This window comes from Struthio camelus, chromosome 5, assembly GCF_040807025.1.
Source record: "Struthio camelus isolate bStrCam1 chromosome 5, bStrCam1.hap1, whole genome shotgun sequence".
NCBI lineage: Eukaryota > Metazoa > Chordata > Aves > Struthioniformes > Struthionidae > Struthio > Struthio camelus.
In genome coordinates, this window is record NC_090946.1 from 23,116,073 (window position 1) to 23,138,521 (window position 22,449).

The 22,449-nt window shown below is 43.1% G+C and overlaps 1 protein-coding gene across 8 annotated transcripts in view; it reads right to left on the minus strand.

Moving 5' to 3' along the window:
- The window catches only part of DENND2B (DENN domain containing 2B), a 197,401-nt gene that overhangs the window by 62,315 nt on the left and 112,637 nt on the right, over positions 1–22,449 (minus strand). For all 8 annotated transcript variants that reach the window (XR_011141364.1, XM_068945009.1, XM_068945014.1 and 5 more), the window contains 2 exons: positions 15,274–16,491; positions 10,897–11,033 (listed from right to left, as the gene is read on the minus strand). Coding sequence is in view for 7 of the 8 variants with exons in the window: in XM_068945009.1 (XP_068801110.1) it covers positions 10,897–11,033; positions 15,274–16,491 (1,355 nt within the window). In the remaining variant the exon portion in view is untranslated. The remainder of the gene's footprint in view (positions 1–10,896; positions 11,034–15,273; positions 16,492–22,449) is intronic.

The window sequence follows — 22,449 nt, forward strand, 5'->3', positions numbered from 1 at the left end:
CACTCAGTCCAAAATCAGGTGAATGAAAACAACTGATGAACAACTGTTAGCACAGTACAGCATCTTCATGCCTCAACTGCTTGCGCTTTACTGAGGTTTAACACTGCTGACTTCAGCACAATCCCTGTGGATTTAGACTAGGATACAGGAGAGCAGCCTCCTGCTCATTTTAATCTCCATTTTACTAACCTGCAGGGTTGACTAGAAAACCAGGCCATAAGGCTGGCAGAGACTTTCAAAAGAAGTTGTAGTGGATTGTATAGCTATGAGACAGACTCCACAGCGAAAAATAGAGATCTGAATAAAACCTGGGATGATAATAATCAGAAAAAATTGAAACCCATGTATCTTGATGTAGCAACAAATCAGCAGGCTGATCATCGAGAGGATGAGACAACCAGAATATTTGGCCTTTCTTGACAAGCACATATGGATATTGTTTCATTTAATGTGCTCTGGCTGCCATGACCCTACACTGTCTATTATTAAAATTGTCACAATTACATTTTCCAAAAACTATCATGCTTTTTAGACTGAGAGGCAGAGTAGCAGTGTGGAAGAAGACAGGAATGTACATTTCCCTGATCACCACCTGCATAATCATTTTGTATCAATCAGTCTCTGTCTTTGACTAACAGGCTGTCTAGAGACCTACTTACTGGTAAGGGTCCGATTAAAAGCCCAAAGTGTCACTTCAAAGAAGGGACTAGCACAGCACTGCTGGCAGAAGTGCAATCTCTCAAAGTTTGGTTCAGTTTACAGCAGTTTGGCAATTCCACTTTCTGCTAGATTTGTAGGACTGTTTTGATGCGAGATGATAATATGACAGATGATAATGTGACACAAAACGATAGTATGTCCGATGATAATGTGGCACGTGATGATGGGATTTTACTGGAAACATCAGGAGCCTCAGGTCTCTGTCTCTAACCCTTTTCCACATTTACTGGAAGAACTTTGCAAATATTCTAATTTGGAAGCAATGTCAAGCTGAAACATCTTCCAACTGGATCTCAGTCATCATTTCTGCAGCTCTTGGCACTCTTTATGGAAGACTCGGTAAAAAAGCTAAATCATCCATTTGTTACATGATATGCAGTATGTCCAGAATTCAAAACAACTAATCGGTTTAGGAGAGAAGAGGTGCCTCACTGGGACAGATGAAGGAGCAACACTGTGTTTGAGAACCAGATTCTGCAAGGAAGGTCAAACCACGGACATTCCCTCCATGCCCAGGAGCTTGCTTGTAAGGCCGCACCTGCCTACTTCAACTGCTCAAGCACCCACCTGGGTTAGGCTGCCCTGGTACTCTACTAATAGTGCTGATTTGAGACATAGTGCTCCATCTCCCTTATTTGTTTTGATACACTATGAAATAGCTGAGATACCCAGCTCTGTCCATCTTTACCAGCTATTCCTCCGCACTTTGGAAAAGACAGTACTCACCCGAGCACAACCTGTCCCTCACTAGTTTTGAGGAGAGTTGGACACAGCAAAAGGGGGACATTCTTCTTCCTGCATTTACCTGAAACCTGTACACAAAATTTATGGGGATGAGATTTTACTCCAAAAAGTTAACTTTTTTAGGCCTAGTACCTATCTGAGAGGTTAGGGATTTTATAATGATTTATTTTTCACCCAAAACTCTGGCTGCGAAGAGGACTGATGCAAACACAGAACTAGCTGCTCCATTAGAGCGCAGCAAATAGCAGATTCTCCCCATACTGAAGTGAAATAGTCAAGTGGATGAATGAAGTAAAACAGCTAAAGGATTTTGTATAATTAAACTTAGTCACTTTGGGTGTCAATTGTAACAAAAAGTTTCAATAATACTCCTACAAAAGCAGAGCGATTAAGTTGCTATCATTTCTCTAATGTTTCCTAAAGTGCTACAAATATTTGTTAAGAGAAGCATCCACCTCCTGAAAGGGCTCAAAATCTCCTAAACATGACACTGAACAGGTCCGGAGAGCCAGAGCGTACATATGAAGCCCTCCTCAAGAACACTGGCTGCCCTGGGACCACAAATTCCAAGAAATGTTCTGCAAACTCTTTGCAATGGGTGCTGACCAGCAAGGTCCCATTCAGAAATTCAACCCAGTTTTAGAGATCCCACAGTAGTACCTCTGGGTGCATCGCTTAACTTTCTAGACTGCTTCAGCTCTAGCTGTCAAAGCAGACACAGTAGCTGTCAGCAGCTGCCTCTCCTTTACCCATCTCAGTTCTTCTGTCTGTCTCCTTTTCTTGCTTTTTCTCCTCCATAGAAAGCCAGATTTTCCACACTATTTAACTATCATCTTTTATTTAAAGTGAATCTAAAACAATCTAAATCAGCTGACTAAGACCTTCACAGACTCCAGAGGACCAGTTTGACTGGCTTCATTAATTATTTTTCAACATATATAAATACAACCAGAGCCAGAACCCAGGTTCTGGCTCTGAACACTTCTGAGCTGAGGAGAAGTCCGTATCCCCATCAGGGATTTGCAACTGTCTCTAGTCTCCTTAATGGACCACAGGAAAATTCCAATGTGGAAGCAGAGAGAAATGGGGAGAAGATGGAACTGAATTCAAAGCTGAACTTGCAAGCTAGGCTCTATCACTATGCACAATATCAAAATTCCACATCCAAAGGACTGTGCTCTTTTAGACTCCAGAGCTGGAGTAGAAGTCTACAGCTGAACCCCAGCTTTAAAATAAAAACATTTCAGCTTTCAACTTTGCATAGTAACTGTGGCATTGGTTAGAGGAATGAGTTCTTCACAGGAATTTGTGCCAGTTGTCTGAACCTTAAACCTTTGACTATCCTTCCTCTCGCCCAGGTTATCTGTTGTTCTTTAATAGCTAATCCAACTGCTCAGGCAGCTCTCCAGATTCCCATTCTAGCTGCTGGAGCCTGCTTGAGAGGAGCATTTCCTCAGCTGGTGGGTGTTTGTTGAACTCCATATCCCACAGTATATTCTAAAACGTCACAAAAGTCATTTTATGAACAAAAGAGTCCCATATTGCTGACTATATCAACTACAAGATTAAAAGAGAGAGATGGCCTAGTGATCTAAGCACAGCACTTGGATCTGCCACCAAGCAGTTCTATTCTAAGTTTTGACATTGATGCTTACTGTGCCTCGCGCATGTCCCCTAACTGCTGGCATACGCCAGGCCTAGCTATACCTAACTGGCATATGCCAGTGTTCCCCTGCTTTGTACTCCTGAGGACTCTGATACCAGTGAAAAACCAAAATTTCCACTGGGTAGTAGCTGACACTTCTGTTTCTCTTCACTAGAATTTGATGGAGAAGAATGAACTAAAAGACTGATTTCAGCCCTGCAGCTATTCTGGCAGAAGAACTACGCACTGAGAAAGGCCCTAGCAGGCAGCCTGCAAACCAAAGTGGAAAGGCTATTGCCACCCCAAACTGCCAGGCACTCAAAAGCCAAGGCATGCAGACAAGCCAGATGGGAGCATGGGTTTGTCCTCTGCAACTATCAGCATCATGAGCATTTCAGCAAGTTCTGGTCACAAAGTAAAGTCTGTCTTCCCCTAAAGGAAAAGGCAACCTAACACCAGATGGGAACTCTAAAAGATTAATTCATTAGTGTTGGCTTTTACACTGAGTTATAAGACCACTTTGGACCATTGAAATTTACTGAGCAGATACCATCCTTGCCTGTGAGCCAGTCAGGCAGAACAGGAACCTTACCAGTGCAAGACATCTCTGCACTAATACATGTGGCTGAAATAAACCCATTTTTATACTAACTGCCTTTTTTATTACACCAATGAAGGACTACACCTGTTAGAAGATGAATAATCTGATAAACGCACACCAGGGCTATATGTTGTGCATGCAGCCAGAGGAGGGAGCATGGGACATGGCTATGGAGGGTCTTCTTGCACCTCTCCTGAGAAGCCTCCATGCTCAATTGGCTCTCTGAAATGCCTGTACACCAATGCACGCAGCGTGGGGAATAAGCAGGAAGAGTTAGAGATCTGTGTGCACTTGCAGGGCCATGATCTCGTTGCAGTTACAGAGACATGGTGGGATAGTTCACATGACTGGAATGCTGTCATGGATGGCTACGTGCTTTTTAGGAAAGACAGGCCAGGAAGGCGAGGTGGTGGAGTTGCTCTTTATGTGAGGGAGCAACTGGAATGTGTGGAGCTCTGCCTCGGGGTGGATGAAGAGCAAGTTGAGAGCTTATGGGTAAGGATTAAAGGGCAGGCTAACCTGGGTGACACGGTGGTGGGGGTTTACTATAGGCCACTTGATCAGGAGGAAGTGGTCGATGAGACCTTCTACAGACAGCTGGAAGTAGCCTCACAGTCACAGGTGCTGGTTCTCATGGGAGACTTCAACCACCCTGACATCTGCTGGGAGGAGAGCACAGCTAGGCACAAACTGTCAAAGAGGTTCCTGCAAAGCATTGATGATAATTTCTTGACTCAGGTGGTGGAGGCGCCAATGAGAAGTGCAATGCTAGACCTTGTACTAACAAACAAAGAAGGTCTAGTTGGAGAGGTGAAGGTTGGGGGCAGCCTTGGCTGCAGTGACCAGGAGATGGTGGAGTTCAGGATCCTGTGAGGAGGGAGCAGGGCAATGAGTAGGATTGCAATGCTGGACTTCAGGAGCGCTAACTTTGGCCTCTTGAGGGACCTACTTAGGGGAATCTCGTGGGGTAGGGCCCTAGAAGGAAGAGGGTCCAAGAAAGCTGGTTAATATTCAAGCATCACCTCCTCCAGGCTCAAGATCAGTGCATCCCTCTGAGGAAGAAGTCCAGCAAAGCGGGCAGGAGACCTGCACGGATGAGCAAGAAACTACTGGCAAAACTCCAACAGAAGAAGGAAGTACACAGAATGCGGCAAAGGGGACAGGCCACTTAGGAGGAATACAGGGATTATTAGGTCCTCACCAAGCATGTGGAGGACAAGAAGGTGATCAGGGGTAGTCAGCATGGATTCACCAAAGGGAAATCATGCTTGACCAATCTGATAGCCTTCTATGACGGAATGACTGGCTGGGTAGATGAGGAGAGAGCGGTTGATGGTGTCTGCCTGGACTTCAGCAAGGCTTTTGACACTGTCTCCCATCACATCCTCATAAGTAAATGCAGGAAGTGTGGGCTGGATGAGTGGCCAGTGAGGTGGATTGAGAACTGGCTGGGTGGCCGAGCTCAGAGGGTTGTGGTGAATGGCGCAGAGTCTAGTTGGAGGCCTGTAGCTAGCGTGTCCCCCAGGGGTCAGTCCTGGGTCCAGTCTTGTTCAATGTATTCTTCAGTGACCTGGATGAAGGCACAGAGTGCACCCTCAGCAAGTTTGCTGATGACACTAAACTGGGGAGAGTGTCTGACACACCAGAAGACTGTGCTGCCATTCAGAGGGACCTGGATAGGCTGGAGAGATGGGCAGAGAGGAACCTCATGAAGTTCCACAAAGGCAAGTGCAGGGTCCTGCACCTGGGGAGGAACAACCCCAGGCAGCAAGACAGGTTGGGGGTTGACCTACTGGAAAGCAGGTCAGCAGAAAAGGACCTGGGTGTCCTGGTGGACAACAAGTTAAGCATGAGCCAGCACTGTGCCCTTGTGGCCAAGAAGGCCAGTGGGATCCTGGGTTGCATTAGGAAGAGCACCGCCAGCAGGGCGAGGGAGGTGATCCTCCCCCTCTCCTCAGCCCTGGGGAGGCTTCACCTGGAGTGCTGGGTCCACCAGTTCTGGGCTCACCAGTACAAGGGAGACATGGAGCTACTGGAGAGAGTCCAGCAGAGGGCTATGAAGATGATGAGGGGCCTGGAGCATCTCTCCTATGAGGAAAGGCTGAGAGAGCTGGGCCTGTTTAGTCTGGAGAAGAGAAGACTGAGGGGGGATCTTAATCAGTATGTACAAGTATCTGAAGGGAGGGTGTCAAGAGGATGGGGCCAGACTCTTCTCCGTGGTGCCCAGTGAGAGGACAAGAGGCAACGGGCACAAAGTGAAACACAGGAAGTTCCATTTGAACATGAGGAAAAACTTCTTTCCAGTGAGGGTAACTGAGCCCTGGAGCAGGTTGCCCGGAGAAGTTGCAGAGTCTCCTTCGCTGGAGATGTTCAGAAGCCATCTGAACGTGATCCTGGGCAATGTGCTCTAGGTGACCCTGCTTGAGCAGGGGGGTTGGACTAGATGATCTCCAGAGGTCCCTTCCAACCTCGACCATTCTGTGATTCTGTGATTCTGTGAATAGTCCTCCCATGACTTCAAGAATAGCAGAGAAGCAAGAAACCCCAGAAATTTCAATTACAGGATTATTATTCATAGATCTTCAGGGAAGAAAAGCATTTTAATTCCTTTCATTCTTCTTGGGGAAAAATGTTTTGAACGTGAATGTTTGAAGTGTGGCCTGGGCAGCTATCCGTGCAAAAGGCTCTTGCTTGGACAGGGCAAATGGAATTGTGCAACATCGAGTTAAACATTCTCAGTGTAAGAGACAACATGCGCAGCCCAGCTGAGCAACAGCTCTGTGGCAGATCTATGTAGAGTCCTCTTAGAGGAAATTTCCACCTATTCTACTGCATCCAGCACTCTGAGGAGTCACAAACAGAGTAAGAACACTTTCCTCAGCAAAGATGATCTCTTCAGCTATATTTAATGTCAGAATTATGAATGTAATTTCTTGTACAAACGCAAACTATAATTTATCTGTTTGCCTGTTTTATTAAACATGGCTTTACCAAATCTTGCCAAGTCAAACTTACTGCTGTGCCTATAATCTTGCCTTCATTTTATTCACATTCAACTTTTTTTGGTGACGATAACAAGTGCTTTCCTCAAGATGTCAGGTGAAAAGTGTCTCAGAAATACCAGAGATTAAATAACAATATTTAAATATCTCAACTGAATTTAGGGGAACAGACTGGGAAACGGAAACCATATGGCACATATGACAGGAAATACTATTGTCCGCAAGCACAGCAGAAGCAAGCATCTCAGACATCTCTTAATAGTATGATAGTTTTTTGAATTCACACAAAGCCAAGCATGGTTTCCCCAAATGGATTCATAAAGCCACATTAATTTTGGTCTGATTAAAGAGTCATTCAAAACCACAAGAAGCAAAACAATGTTACGTTTACTATGACTGCCGCATTCCTTTGAGTGCTAGTACAGAAGATGAATGAAGTCCACATGGTTCCTTGCGTATGCAATACAGCTCTGATTAATATTAGCAATGTGTACCCCTTTATACAATTGCTTCTTGATTAATGCAGAATGAATCATTATTTTCCATTCCAATATCTGTCTTGAACTTAACACACAGATATTTCATCTATTAAAATGTAAAAAATATTACAAAATTAAACAAAGCCTCTGGTTCACAACTTCACTGAGTTTCAAAGCACAATCATTTTTGCGTTTAATAATCTTAAGACTCTTTTTTTAAAGTCCTCACTTAAAATAACATAAACTACCTACAGTAGTTCTCATTGTCTGGTCTTTAAAGAAGTAAACACTATAAGGGCACAAGGAGAAAGACAAAGGTTTAGTGTGCATATGCATCAGACAAGGAGGTCATGTAGTAACTTCAAAAACAATGATTCTAGTCCTAGTACTTATGTATGCATGACGTAAATGAGGGAAGGCTGAGAGAACTGGGACTGGTTAGTGTCAAAGGGACATCTAACTGCTGTCTTTGGCTACCTGAAAGACTTAAGAAAAGATGGAGACAGATTCTTCTTGGAGGTGCACAGTGAAAGGACAAAAGACATTGCTCACAAATAGCAACCTGAGAAATCCTGACTGGATATAGAGAAAAATTCCTTCACAGTAACACAAAGAAAAAAAAAAATCTTCACAGTGGTTGCTAAGCACCAGAACAGGCTGCACAGAGAAACTGTGGAATTACCCTCCCGGGATACTTTGAGAACTCAGCCGGATGCAACCCTGAGAAACCAGCTCTCCCTTGAGCAGAGGTTGGACCAGCTGACTCCAGAGTCCCTTCCAACCTGACCTTTTTTATACTTCTGTGTCTCACAGTAAAGTGCTTACAGCACTGCTCAAGATTCACAGACTTGGCGGGGGGGGAGAGGTTTATACACCAACTACATGAAAAGTGTTAATTCCAGAAAAAAAAAGCTGTATTTAATGTATTGCTAGAATGACAACGTTTGAGCTAACAAGAAGCATTTAGGTAAGCATGAGATTCAATCAGTTATAGATCAAAAAACCGTACCACCTCTGCAGCAATGATTTGCATAGAAAACCCAAAGCAGCAATGACAAAGTCCTTTCTAGCTTTGAAACAGCATGTAAATCTATCAAACAAACTCACTCTTACAGGCACCTGGTTTGCATGAGTACAAAAGTGCTACTTAGAGACTGAGGTCTAGCACTACTGGTATAAATTATGCAGATGAGATATATAAAACTACGATAGTTTCTTTAACACCGGTGATCAGACTACTTTGGCTTATCTTTAATCATGCTTGACAGCTTATTAGAATTATCCTGATTTGGTATTCCCCCCACACTGCCTGTATTGAATGAAGCTCTTTGGAAAGAGACTGTTAAAAAGCAGTACAAAACAAAGAAGTTCTGTGTTTGTCTACAGATGAGAAATTTTGCATTCTCTTTCCATTGCCCTGCCAAAATGCACAAATTATAATCTTCAGGGAGCAGGCTTATAGTTCCTATGAGGTGGAAGAGCCCATTATGATTTTGTTTTATTGAATCCAACATTTCTTTTCATTCGAAGAAACATTCATACCAATATTGAGCGTTCCGTTTTGATTCTTAACATAAAAACAAACCAAAGCAAGGTAAACAAGCATTATCACCTAACCTCTGGCAGCATGTTGACAGTCTCTGATCAGAGATGAGCAGTGTAATGCACAATACATGTTCCAGTGTGGATCACACGCTGGTCTGACTGTTTATGGAGAAGGTTGATGATCATATAAGGATTCTCTCCACAGGAAAAAAAAAAAATTAATGTCTACTTAAGTTCTCATACTTTCGTTAACAGACACTGAACAGGAGCACTTTTGCTGTTCAGAAAGCATCTTTTTTCAATGGCAGAGAGGGAGAGCACAGCTTAAAATTGAAAGAGTAAAGTCCTGTTCTCATTGAAGCTGACTAGCCTGGGACAGATTTTGTCTACAAGGACAGAGTCACAGCCAAAAGGCTATCAGGGTTTTCTACAGAAGCCCTTTCTTTCCTGTGAGTCCCATTATTGGAGTCCCACTATTGCCAATGGCATTGCAAGGCAATCATAGTGTCTGCTGCTGTGATTTGCCCTGCCAGGCACAGCTATCCAGAACCCTCTACTCGACCCAGCACAGCTCTAAATTCAGCAAAGCTTTTTCAATAGCAGGCCCATATGACCTAGGCCTTCAAAACAAATTAGAGGAAGGATAATTCCATCTGGTTCTCCTCTGCCAAAGCATATTCCATGCACCTGAAGGACAAAAAACCCAAGAGCATGCTCTGAAATAAAAATTGATGACTAATCCCAAGAATGAGGGTTACCCATATAAAAACCTCAAAGGGGACTGATCCTGTATGCCCCTACACCTTCTCAACTTCAAAGGATGTTAACAGTCCAGCGACTTCTTGCTTGATTGAGTCCCATTTTTCTCTGTCACCTGTCAAAACTACAGTACCAGTGAGAAGGGGGGTGTGCTTTGTCACAGCTGCCAATTCCAGACTTGCATCACAGAATCATTAAAATGCTCACTGGAAAAGACCTTTGGAAGTCAACCAGGCCAACCTCCCACTTGAAGCAAGACCGCTGCCAACAGCCACAGTTGATCTACCCATGTCCTGAACACTCCCAAGGATGACGATTTCACAGCCTGGAACCTCTTCCAGGGTTCCAGCGTTCTCCTAATGAAATTGTCCTTATTGATGTCCAATCTCAACCTCCCAGGCTGCAATTTGCGGCCATACCCCTCATTATATCAGCTAGCACAACCAAGGAGAGTTTGGCTCAATTGCCTTTTTTGCCCCTCAAGCATTTATAAGCAACTATTAGATTGGCTCTGGGCACCCTTTTTAGCAGATCAAACAAGCTCGGCTTCCTCAGTGTCTTCTCATAGGACATGTTCTCTAGGCTTCTCACCATCCTGATAGACCTCCAGTTTGCCACAGATGAAGTTCATTGTCCACAGTAAAATAAAGTACCCTTTGTATCCATTCTAATTATACAACACTGAAAGAGTTAAAAGTAATGCAGATACTCATCACTTACGCGGAAAATTTGTGCTCTGAAGGGCTGCCCAATTTTCAGTAATTATAAAACCTTTTTTATGTTGAAAGAATGTATGCATAGGCCATAGATTTCCTTCTAAGACCAAAAGAAACATGTTTTTCTTGCGAGGCTTAATCAAAACAGTGTTTTCCCTGTGCATTCCTGATGGCTCTATAGCTAAAGGAAATTAATTTTTCTTTAACCAGCAACCGGGACTGAGAGGAGACCAGGAATGGCGCTGCTCACAGCTGCTTTGGGGCAGTCCACAGAGAAAGCCTAAAAAGCTCAGGCTGACTACACAAATCCTGCGAGGATAATCTTGCCATTGGATCAGTTTGTAAACTCTGTATCTATTTCACTTCTTTAAATTTACACCTGTCATGGCTTCAAGCCAAGACCTTGGTAAAAAGAACAATTTAGTTCTTGAAAAGTATGAGAAAAAGTTGACCAAACAATCTGTTTCTAATACTGCTCAATGAGGTTCGAAGCAATCAAGACCTCCTGCATGCAGACTGTGAGTTATGTTTGCTCTGATGCATCAAGCTCATTTACCCTCCATTTAAAACCCTCTTTACCAACAGCAGTTGAATGTTCTTGCACAGGACGCGTTCACCAGTGCATTTTCTGATCACAACTGTTCAACATCCTGCCGTGGGTCCACGTGCTGCAATAAGTCCTTACCTACAATATCTTCATAGGCATTTTCTTCTAAAGTGCTCTTGGATCCAAATTTATGCTGGCTCTCAGTCCCGTTTTCGGTTGGGGAGGGAGGGTACAAGGACTGCAGACTTGAAGCATCCTCAAACTCAAAAGATTTTCTGAAGTTTAAAACAAGTAAAGTAATTAGTAACTAGAATGCAAAATGACCCAAATACTTAGCTGAGCATGTGTTTGCTAACCAATATAAATAAAATGAATAACCAAAAAAACCCAACACCTCATACTCTAAGACCTAACTTGTAGAGGAGCCTCAAGCCCTGTACTTAGAGCAGTCTCAACATAACAAACTTTTCTGATGTTCTTACAAGGTTGGGAAGTACTGTTATCCCCATCATAAAGGCAGGGAGAAAATATAGAGAAAGTATGTGGTTTTTTTTCAGAAGTTATAGAGTAAGTTAGCAGCAAAGTCCTGGGATTAGAAATTGCTTTGCCCTTGCCAGGGGCCCTGGAGACATGTGGACTTCTCTCTTCAAAGAAAAGACATTTCTCTGGAAAGTATTCCTCCACCAGTTGCTCTAGCAGACTTAGAGCTTAGTTTGAAAACTCTCCCAGATCTTGAACTTTTAGCTGTGTCCCTACATAAAGGTCAGTGCACAAATGTCAAAGGTAGATTCACATGTGGAGGAATCACCTATTTCCCCTGCACATCCTGCATCAAGCACTGGCAGCTGCAGGATATTAAGGTTGTGTGGGGCAAAGGAGCTACCCAGGGTGATGGCTGGGGCCCTGAAGGTTTGGGCTGTCTCACAGGAAGGTGAGGGGCAGGGCAGTTGGATTAGATGTCTCATTGCTCAGAGGGAATACTGGCCCCTCCTGCCTGTGCTCTCACCCATCATTGTGGTTGGAAAGTTTGGCACCGTACCTCCAGCCAAAATGCATATGGGATAAACCCGCCGGTTGCAAGAAGCTGGAACGGGGCTGACATAGGTCAGTCGCCCAGCAGTCATGTTGTCTTACAGACTGCTCCTGAGAATCAAAGCAACTTTTCTCCCACCCTGCCATTCCAGAGACAGGAGATTCTCTGCAGCCTTCAAAGAGCTTCTCTCACTCACAGTGGCTGCAGCACTGCTGAGCAGATTGTGCACAGAGGCCTAGCCCTCCCCGTTCTCCAGTTTGCCCAGCGTTTGTTCTCTGAGGCAGCATCGATACTGAAGTGGAGAGGTACATGGTTTGCACTGTCGGCTCTATCTGGGCTAGCATTAATGTAACTCAGTGCTGAAGATGAAATGGTGTGAAAAATGAGCTCACCTCAGAGTGCAAAGTCAGGGTTGCTGCAAGGCTTGTACAAGCTGTGCTGATGCCCATGCTTCACTCACTGATACCCAGACTAGCTAAAGTAACAGTAAATCATCCTGAGTAAACAGGATGATTAGTAAAGTAACAGTAAATCAGCCAGCTGGAGTGAAACGGACTTTGACAGTGGCCAAGGCTCAGGAGACACACTTCAGCCTGTTAATTTAATCGGCTCAAGCATATCCATTATCTGCACATATTACAGGCTGTAATCAATGTGAAAACTATTGTATACTGCATTTGACAGGAGCATTCTAGTCATTTGTTTGCTGAAGCAGACTTATGGGTCCAGCGTGGGCTTAAGAGCTCTGATTCCCTCCTTTCTCAAATCTTAAGAATTGTCAGGTCCACGGTACAGAGACCAGGATATCGACAGAAACAAGCTGCGAGTTTCAGACCCACGTGTCAGCCCTTCCCCACCTACCAGCAACTCTAAAAGATGTTTAGGCAATGAGGACATAACAGTGTATGAAATGAGACTACATAGATAAGCACGCTAAATATCCAATCCTCACAGATTTCAAGGCAGTATTATTATGCAGTGACCACTGCATAATAGGGCCACAGAAATGATTTTGTGGACTAGCACTCAGCTGTGCTCCATGTGTTCCAAGACTGCCCTGTAACTCTTCACTCCTGCTCTGCATCTGTGCCAGAGGATCTCCAACCACTAGGGAATATCCGGCTCACACCCATTTGAAGTGTGGAAGCTACAGTGGGCACCACTCCCCTGGATACAGGCTGGATCTATGCTAGCAGACAAATATGGAAGACTTTCTCCATTTCATTATAATGTTAAATTAGACACCAGAAAGAAGAACAGTCTTTTAGAACAAAACATTAGAATAATAAATATCCTCAGATATTCTCATGACATTCCAGTGAGTGTAAAGGCCACATGTATGCTCAACCTGCAACACACAGCTACAAGCATGAATTATGTCTGTTCTCAAAAAGAGAAGCTTAGAGACCGAGATTTCAATAACTAATTGCAACAAAATATTGTGGTTCTTAGATGACTTGTATGGTCTCAAACTCTTTGTAAATGTTGGACTTACCCAACATTTAAGGAATAAAGGAAGTACTAAAAGAGAGACAATAAAGCTAAGATTTTATAGTGAATTTCCACCCAGCCTGGGAGTCAGCCTGCAATCTCTGATTTTGGGAGGGTTGATTTATACTTACATCACTGTTAATCAGAGATAACTCCAGAGAAAACACTAAATTACACTGGAGTAAAGTTGCTACAGGTAAACAGAAACCTATCCTGTAAAATGTCAGACTGATTTGCAAGAATCATCAAATACTCATGGTAGTGCTGCAAATCCTGCATCTTACACTCCACTAATCATAACTGAAATTGATAAAATTGGGCTCGTACCTACTAGCCCCAGCCAGGACCGGGGGTTGCACTCACTGCGTGCTGCTGCACAGTGCTGCTCACAAGAGTTTATGGTCTAACCCACCTATGACAGAGATGGAACTTGCACAACAGCAGGTACAAGCCTGAACTGCATCTCTTCTCGAAAAAAGAACCGTTTAGAGACTGAGGTTTCAAAAATAATTGTGACAAAATAATGCCGTTCCTAGATGACTTAGACTAGACTGTGGTCTCAAACTGCACGTGTGTGTATACTCAGAGACTGACTTTGACTGCTTAGTTGTAGGTCACAAGGTGATTCTGCGGCAAGTAGCAACTTCTGTTATTTATTCATCTCATCCACCCACCTCACAGACCCCTTTACCTTTTTACACAGACCATTTTGCCACTTGCCCCTCAGTTTTCCAATAAAGACTGTCATTTATATCCAAACATTTAAAAACTACTTTTTGTCTTCTGTACACTGCAAATGCTGTGCTGAACAAAACGAAGTTAGCTTTATTTCACAAATTCTTACGAAGATCTAGATTTGTTTCCTCTAACCGACATTATTGCCCAAATTCAAAGACGAGCACTACTAATCAGAGCTTGGCTTTTCACATTTTCCCCCACTCTTTGTCAGAGAAACAACACACATCAGTAGAGCTGTTTGATCCACTTCAGAAGCAGGTGTTTTTTGAAAGTAAAGAAAAGAATCTGAAGGCTCCTCCTCTCCCTTTTCCTGTTCCAGGATACTTCAGGTCAGGCTGTGCTGACATAAACTTATAATTAATTGAGTCAACATCCAGCACCAGATACTGAATCCAGTGTGCATTCAAGATGTTGTTTAGCAGTTACTTGCACAGCTCATTGCTAAATATTGAGTGTGTGTGTGTGTGTTCTACACATACACAGAGAGCTGAACATGTTAAAAATGCAGTACTTTGAATGTTTATCAACAACTATCCCTAAAATTTTCCAAGCAGTGAGTAAAATGAGCTTCACTGCTTCTAAAAAGTCAGTGGGAATCATGCAGTTAAAACAACGCAAACTCCACAGACTGCTGTGCAAAAGTAGCCATATACTCTACTCCTCAGCACCTCAGGAAAATTATAAAGGCCCTTGTGTGATAAAGCATAGTTTTCTCAACATTAATCCTCTACAGCTATTGACAGTCACTTCGGACAACACTTCTAAGCACTTAATCAAATAAAATCACCAGCGTCCCACAAAACTGACAAAACTGCTGTGTTAGCAAGCTTTGGACACACAAATCTTCTGACGACGTGTTTTGTGGTAAACAGGCAGACAGGACTTTGACAGACCAGCTACAGTCCTGCTACAAGAGAATATGAAATTACGCTCCATGAAACATCTCAAGTAAGGGCATTTGTGCCAAAGGGAGTGAGATAACCTTTAGCACACACAATCTACAGCCTTTTCCAGGGATTGAGGAATGCAGGTTGGAGGGCTCCAAAATTGTAGCCATGTAAAAGTATTGCACCAGTGCATCCCATCAGTGCAGTCCAGGGGAAAAAATGAGTACTCATCTCACAAATGATTCCCAGAATTTTCTCAGGTCAAATACATCACATTAGAGGGAGAGATTTAATTTTTGCTATTAGAAAAAGACATCATATTTATTCATTCTAAAATGAAGCCCAAAACATTTCCTTGGATTTTACCTATTCTGGGATTTTCTGTGAAAGCGTGACTCTTTCTTCTGCCTTCTGGTCACAGGGGGTGCAGGGGTGGATGGGAGGGGGGGAGGAGCAGCAGGCGTAGGAGACAGAGGTAGGCCATTGCTCGCTTTACTTTTGTGATTTTTGTCAGCTTCATATTCAAAAGTGCGTTTGGGCTTGGGGACAGGATTCACCACTGTGTTAGCTGGGCTTTCAAGGAGCACTTTCGGGCCAGCCAAGTTTGCAGTAACCCCTTGTTTCATCTTACTGTTTTTTTCAGCCTCCGTAGATGTTTCTGGATCACTCCCCAAAATAACATTCCCTCCTTTGCTATCACTTAGGTTTTCACTCAGTGCCTCCACAGTACTCAGAGTTAGAGACTTTTTCCTCCCTTTGTCAACGCTATAACAGCTACTGGGTAACTGGGGGAGGCCTCTGCCAGGTTGCTCTTTTAGTGCCTGCTCAATCTTCTGGATTCTGTTGAGCACAGCGGAGGACTCTTTCCTCACGTGGCCCTTCAGGGAAGCAGCAGAAGGAGGCTCACTCCTGCCTGGTCTCTTTTCCAACCGATGGCAGGAGTCCCTGTCCAGCAGTTCCTCCTCCTCTGTTTCTGGGTAAGAACACTCAGAAAACGTTCGACTCATTCTTCTGAACCCTTTGAAATCAAAAGTCTTCTCGCTGCAAGGAGAGGTGAGCACGCTAGGGCAGCTCTCACTGCCCGACCTCTCCCCAGCATCCCTCTTGTCCACACACGTGCTCATCCTGGGAGAAGGTTCCCGGCGGCACTCCCATTCTGTGATCTTCTGCCTAATGTCCAGCACCTGTGAGCGGACGCTCGCCCGGCTGAGGGAGAGGTTCCTCAAGTTCGCAGCAGCGCCCAAGGACAGAGTGCTCCGGGCGAGTGGATGGCTCCCTATCGTATCCCCATCCTGAGCCTCCTTAGGGCTCTCCTTCTGGTCCTCTGCCTTGAACACAGACAGCCTTTTATCCAAAGCACCCACGCTGATGGCTTTGAGAGGGTGGCTTGGAGAGTCGGTGTCCGAGGGGCTCGTGGAGGTGCTTCGCAAGGTAGACGCTCGGCTGCTCCAGTCCTTGAGGCGCAGTCTGGAGTTGGAAACTTTGGTGAGACGAGCAGAGCGGCAAGAGTCCTCGCTGTCGCTGAGGGGGTAGGCTGGGCTTCTTGGCGGGGATAAAAGAGGCGGTGGAGAGACTGACTGACACCTAGAAGCAGAAAGAAATAAAAAATCAAGTCCTTGGGAAAAGCTGGAGTTATGTGCCACATTTCTTCTGACTGCAGGTAAAGTAGAGGATGTCTGCACTTCACACAGCTACCTCAAAGCATCACCAAGGAGTCACCAAACACCACTCAGCCACAAAATTGGGGGACAAGCAATTAACCAAGGATGAGCAAAGCTTTCAACACTTACAAAGCCAGTTTTCTCACCTCTTTTTAACTCTTTTTCATCTACCACACATACCAGAATAAGTCCCTGGCCTCCAAGGTTAAGGATTTCTTTTGCAGGAAAAGGGGATTTTCAGGGAGGAGATTCCTGCTGAAGCAAAAATTGGAAAGGCTGACTAACAAGGAAGATAGTTTATACATTGGTTGCACTGAGCCAAGCAATTTAAAAAGAAAGATGTGAGTTTTTAATTCATAAAATCTGAATCAAAGTTATCTCCATGGCCAGCAGCTGTGGTATTTTAGCCACAGCATTTCAAATCCCTGATGTACACAGTAGATTTAAAAAATGGCAAAAGGAGGACCTGTTTTGTCTTTGGTTTGACGTTGTGGCCAACAGATTAAATTCTCCTTATCAAAGAGAATAGAAATAATTTCTTATCAAAAGAATATTACAGACTGAAAAAACATGCTAATCTTCCCACAGTACACGTTGAAGAACATAAACTATACAGAAAGGTCTCAACGTTACCTTGGAAAAAACCCTTAGGATACATTTTTGTCATGGTCTGCAAAATTAGCCATTGTTCCTGGGGTTTTGTACACTGTTACAAAGACTTTAAAAACAAAAAGGGAAAAGGAAATTAAGCAACACATTAATCAGTGATGAGCCAGCAATAAGAAAATTAAGCCAAAACCATGTCAAAAAGAGGTTTTTACTGCTCTGCCACAATACACACATAACAAAACATAGCAGAAATAAAGTCCTTTGACATATTGCCCTAGAAACCCTTCTGTTCCAAACAGTAAGGAAAGAAGAGGAAGGATCAAAAATAATGCCTTGCATATGCCGTTAAGTTTGTGTTCTGTAAGGCATGTGGACAACTAGCTGAGGGTTTGTGTGTTTGTTTTTTTTTTTTTTAACTAACTGTCCTATAATCATAAAATGCAAATGGAAGAACAACTTAACCAAAAGAAATACTGGGAGCATATATCTCAGTTATAGCAAAGGCAGAAGAGATTCTGAACTCCTCTACAGCTTTCACCCCTAGCCGCCAGCCAAGCCTTACAAGCAGAGGGGCTAAGTTCTATGCAGCGATCTGAAAGTCCAGTGCACTGAGGCAATCTCTGCAAAACTTACTTTGAGACAGGAGATTTTTCTTCCCCTTCAAACACATCCCCAAAACAAATTATTAGATTTCATCTAAGTTTCCTAAAGTTGATACTTTGCAAGCAAATCTCACAAGTATTATGGAAGAGAAAAGTTCAGAAAAGAACAAAAATCAAATTATCACAAAAGTGAACTTCTCTCTTTTTCAGAGTCCTGTGATAAATCGAGCCTCTTTTGAATACAAGTTGCACTTCTTGGTGAGTTCTGTTTCTTCATCATTTTGAAAAATAAATATGTCCACAGGAAAAGATAGATCTCATGCCAAAGACAACGGCAAATAGTTCACCAACAGCTACTTAAAGCTCAGTGAAAACTTCATTCCGGGTCAGAGGATGCATACCAGAGTACACTTATTTCATCTTAAATCCTAGAAGTTAAATTCCCTGCTATTCTACACAGCTTTAGCTAGGTGTCTTAAACAGGAAATCTCAAAAGATCAAAAACAGGTAACAGGTGAAGAACACTTTTGGCTGGTTGTCTCAGCACAAAGGCTGAGGGGTGCTTGCCCTTGATCCTTCATTATTACCTTCTGTCCCTTCTTGATCTCTTCAGTTTAATACCAAAAAATCCCCACATTTATGTTATCCTTAACACTCAGTCCACTAGCTTAGACTTGAGCTTGCGTTCTCCAAATTTCTATATGTCGTTTAGGCCACTCTAGAGCTACACTAACATTTCTCTGAATGAAGCAAGTATAACTTGGCTGAAATGTATTTTACATACAAAGACCACACTGCTGCCTTTGAAGTTGCTTGTTAGCTAAATGCACTGTCAGGACTCAGCAAAAGGGTAGAGACAGGCCCTGCAAAGAGGCCATGTGGCATTCTTTAGCATATGGAGCACACGTTAAAACATTTTTTCTTCCCTCTCCAGCATGGGAAAACTGACATCCAAATTAATGAGGCCCTTTTCAATTAAAAGAATGTGTTAAATCCCAAATGATAATCTATACTGACAATAGCAAGAACAAATTACAAGATGACTGGAGTTTACTTAGTAATGGGACAGCAGAGGTGCAAGATCCTGCTGACAGTCCTCTCTCTGCGTTGCTGGTCTCACTATATAGTAAAAAATACTGTAAGCATTGCTTTCACTTTACTTCATCTGGGAAGCTGTGATCATCCCCACTCTACTTACTGTACGATGTGCAAAGACATCTTCCTATCATTATTAATAGCGTTGCTGCCTTATATTGTGGCACAGAGAGGTCAGTCAGGCCAGGAGCCCAATCTGCTGGTATCACAGAAATACACATGTGACAACTCTGCACATAAGAGCACATAATCCAGTTGAAAAAACACCTGAATTTAAGAACACAGATTCTCCAAGGAGATCTACAAAGGCCTTTCTTCTAAGATATAGTTTATTAACTACTCCAGGATAGCCTACCTAAACATAACACATTAATCACTTCGCTATGTTAAGTGAACAGTCTTGCGAAGAAGACAAATTATTTCAGCTCTGTTTTAGTATAAGGTAAAAAAGCCATAGCTCACAAGTATTGCTTTCAGGCTCCTGTCTTATATTTGAGCCACCAGACCAACTTAATCTGCATGATTAATGTAGACTGTATCAATCTGCCTGATACTCCTGTTCACAAATTCTAATGTTCACATTCAGGTGTTGTAGAGTTTGTCATTTTGACTGTTGTACTTTTGTTTCTTTACTATACTATTTTAATTAAAAAGGCAATTAAAAAATCAGGAAGAACACTCACAAGCACCTTGCACAGAATATCTGGATCCCCTGCAACAGCAAACATTATGTTAGAGTGCACACAGGGCCCTGGAAAGGGACCGGCTACTCCTCTGAGAACTGGTGGAATGCCAACCCCCAGTTGCAATTGCTGATCCAATATTGGTTTTGATTGAATACCACTACTGTTTTCATTTGTAGTATTTACGTTCCTGATAGGAATAGTCCCTCATCAGTTTATACTCTAAAGAACTTCTTTTCAGTTGTTTTCAGTGTCAGGAAAAGGTTTGTAAGTTTGTTGACTCATCAGGAGAGGAAGAAAGAAGGGAAAGCAGGATTTGCATGACTTGCAGAAGTTGCACAATGTGTCTCCTTAGAAGTATGAGCCATTCTTTTAAATCCCAGGTTCCTGGTAAGCTAACTGCACTTACGGCTCGATCTTGAACCCTCTGAAGTCAATTAGAAAACTGCCACTCACTTCCCCTGTACAAGACTGGGCCTGCAGAACAAAAGGCCCTTTAGAGGCATACGCCGTGAAGGATTTGTGATATCGCCGTTCAGAAAGATCCTGCCTTACAGTGAGTCATACTGTAATCTTAAGTAACCCAGTTAGAAGCTATAGGACCAATTCAGCAAGCAAGAGAGGCAAAACTATGTGTGTATGGCTTCAGGCATGCATTCTCCCACAGACAGTGGCAAGTAGCAGAATCAAAAAATAGTCCAAAAGTTGAACAATGGATAAGATGGTTCTTCCCCAAGAAATTCACTTCCATTAGAAGAACATTCTCTTGAAGCACAATAGTTCTGCAATCTTTAAGACTGGTATTTTTGGACAGACAACATAATGAAATAACTTGTAATCTTTTTTTAAAGCAAAACACTTTTATTGAAGTTTTCTATATACAGAATGATACACGTAGCACCTTACAAAACGTATCATTACATAGACCTTCAAAATATTAGGTATAAACAGCATAAGCAAAATTATGGAACCAAATTTAGACTTCTTAACAAGTGCACTTGAGGAGAACAACATTACTTTGAGAACATCAGCATTTCACACAACAAAATGGAACAAGTTGCTCTGATTCCCTACTTGATGAGGATATCGCTCCAGTGCTCAGGCAAGAAGCTCTCCAGCTGCTGAGTAGGCAGAGCACACTGCAGCCTCAGCGTAATCCCACAGACTGGGAGCAGCCCAAAAATCATGCAGCCCACAGAAGGGCTTGAGAGCAGGCCACAGACCCTGAGATTACCTACCTGTCTACCTGCTGGGGTTCGTTGCTGCACAAAAAAGGGACCCAATAGAATCTGAGAGGTTGTTTCCAACCCTATAGACTGTGCTCAGCTGTACTGCTGTGAGTTGTTCCCTGAGAAATCACCAGAAGTACCCACAATAAGAAAAAAATGGTAACTGTAGTGACTACCTGTCACACTTGGAAACATAGATATAATCGAGCTTTAAAGTCTGATTCATTATCTCCTCTCCAGTTCCTCTTTTTCTCACCAAAACACAGAAAAGAACTTTCAGTTTACAAAAAGTGTAATTTTCCAGATCAGCTCTCAAATAAAGATATGGCTTCCACAGACCAATGTATGTACTCATATCATCAAAGCCTAGTATCATCACAAAGCCCAGTATCAATATCCATCTCCACTTACCTGTGCCAAATGAACATTCATGGATAACAGTGGAGATGCATCTCATTTAAAGCAACAAGAGAACAGGATCGCTTGCCACTCCGTCTTGAGATAATTTGCACCCTACTCCTTATAAAGCAGAAGATAAGAAAACTGAATTCCTGCCACCTTTGTGAGGCCCACAGCAAGGCTACCGTGCATTAAAAATCTATGCTGATGGAGAAGGGTGGGTTCTTCGTGCCATAAACGTTTGAACCCTCACCCTGTTAACTCACCCAAAAGTCAGGAGGTCTCTGATTTTAGACAGGATACCAATCTTTTCCTATTTGCAAAACACCTGGCTGTGTGGAGAGGAGGCAGTATTTAATTCTTGGAGAAGACTTTGAAAGCAGGCAATACAAAATGAATATCAAAATTGAGCTATACCTGGTGCATAGCTCCTATATGCTTCCTTTGCCAATTATCACCTCTAGAACAGAGGAGAAATGAGCGGCAGACTGGAGTGCTGGCTTTACAACTGCCACAACTTTGTTAGATAGCTTTCAGCAACAAGAGGAAGCCAGAATGGTGGCCAAAGAGTTGGCTTTATACTTCTTTTGGATGTCAGATTAAGGTGGATAATAAAAGCTTGCATTTATTGAAGAGCTTGCATCCACAGTCCACTAGTGTTTTATAAACATGAATGAATCGATATTAAGTTGTATTTCAGACTGGGGATTAAATTTGACTGGAGGGTGGTCAACTGACTTGCCTTGGACAGAAGAGTTACTCTACTCTCAGCTCCCACTGCTTGCTCTGACTTTGAGGCTAGGCAGTACAGACGCCACAGCACCGCTCTAGCTCTCCTCAAGCATCAGAAATGACTCCACAGAGCATCTTGCGCTGAAGAAAGACGAGTCGGGAGAAGTCGCTCAGCATTCTTTCAGTTTCACAAATCCCATCTACCCTGCTTAAACTAACCCTTCCAGAATAATAAGACGGTTTTTGGCTCTCACTAATCAAGGGAATTTCCCATTTCAACATGCTCAATCCCTTGGGAGCCCATTTACTGAAAAAACAATGAGGAACGTGATGACAAAAAGGTACTGGGTCTTTCCAGGCTCCTGTTGACAATATCCCATCATTTTACAGAAACGCTGATGTTTGGTGAGCTCACATGAGGCGACATACTGCTGTTAGCATTCCTCAAGATTTCTGCTCTGTTTGCTAGGATAAAGGGGATTTCTTAGTATTTTATGTAGTTTTGTGCTTATCACTGATTTTTCTCAGAGCG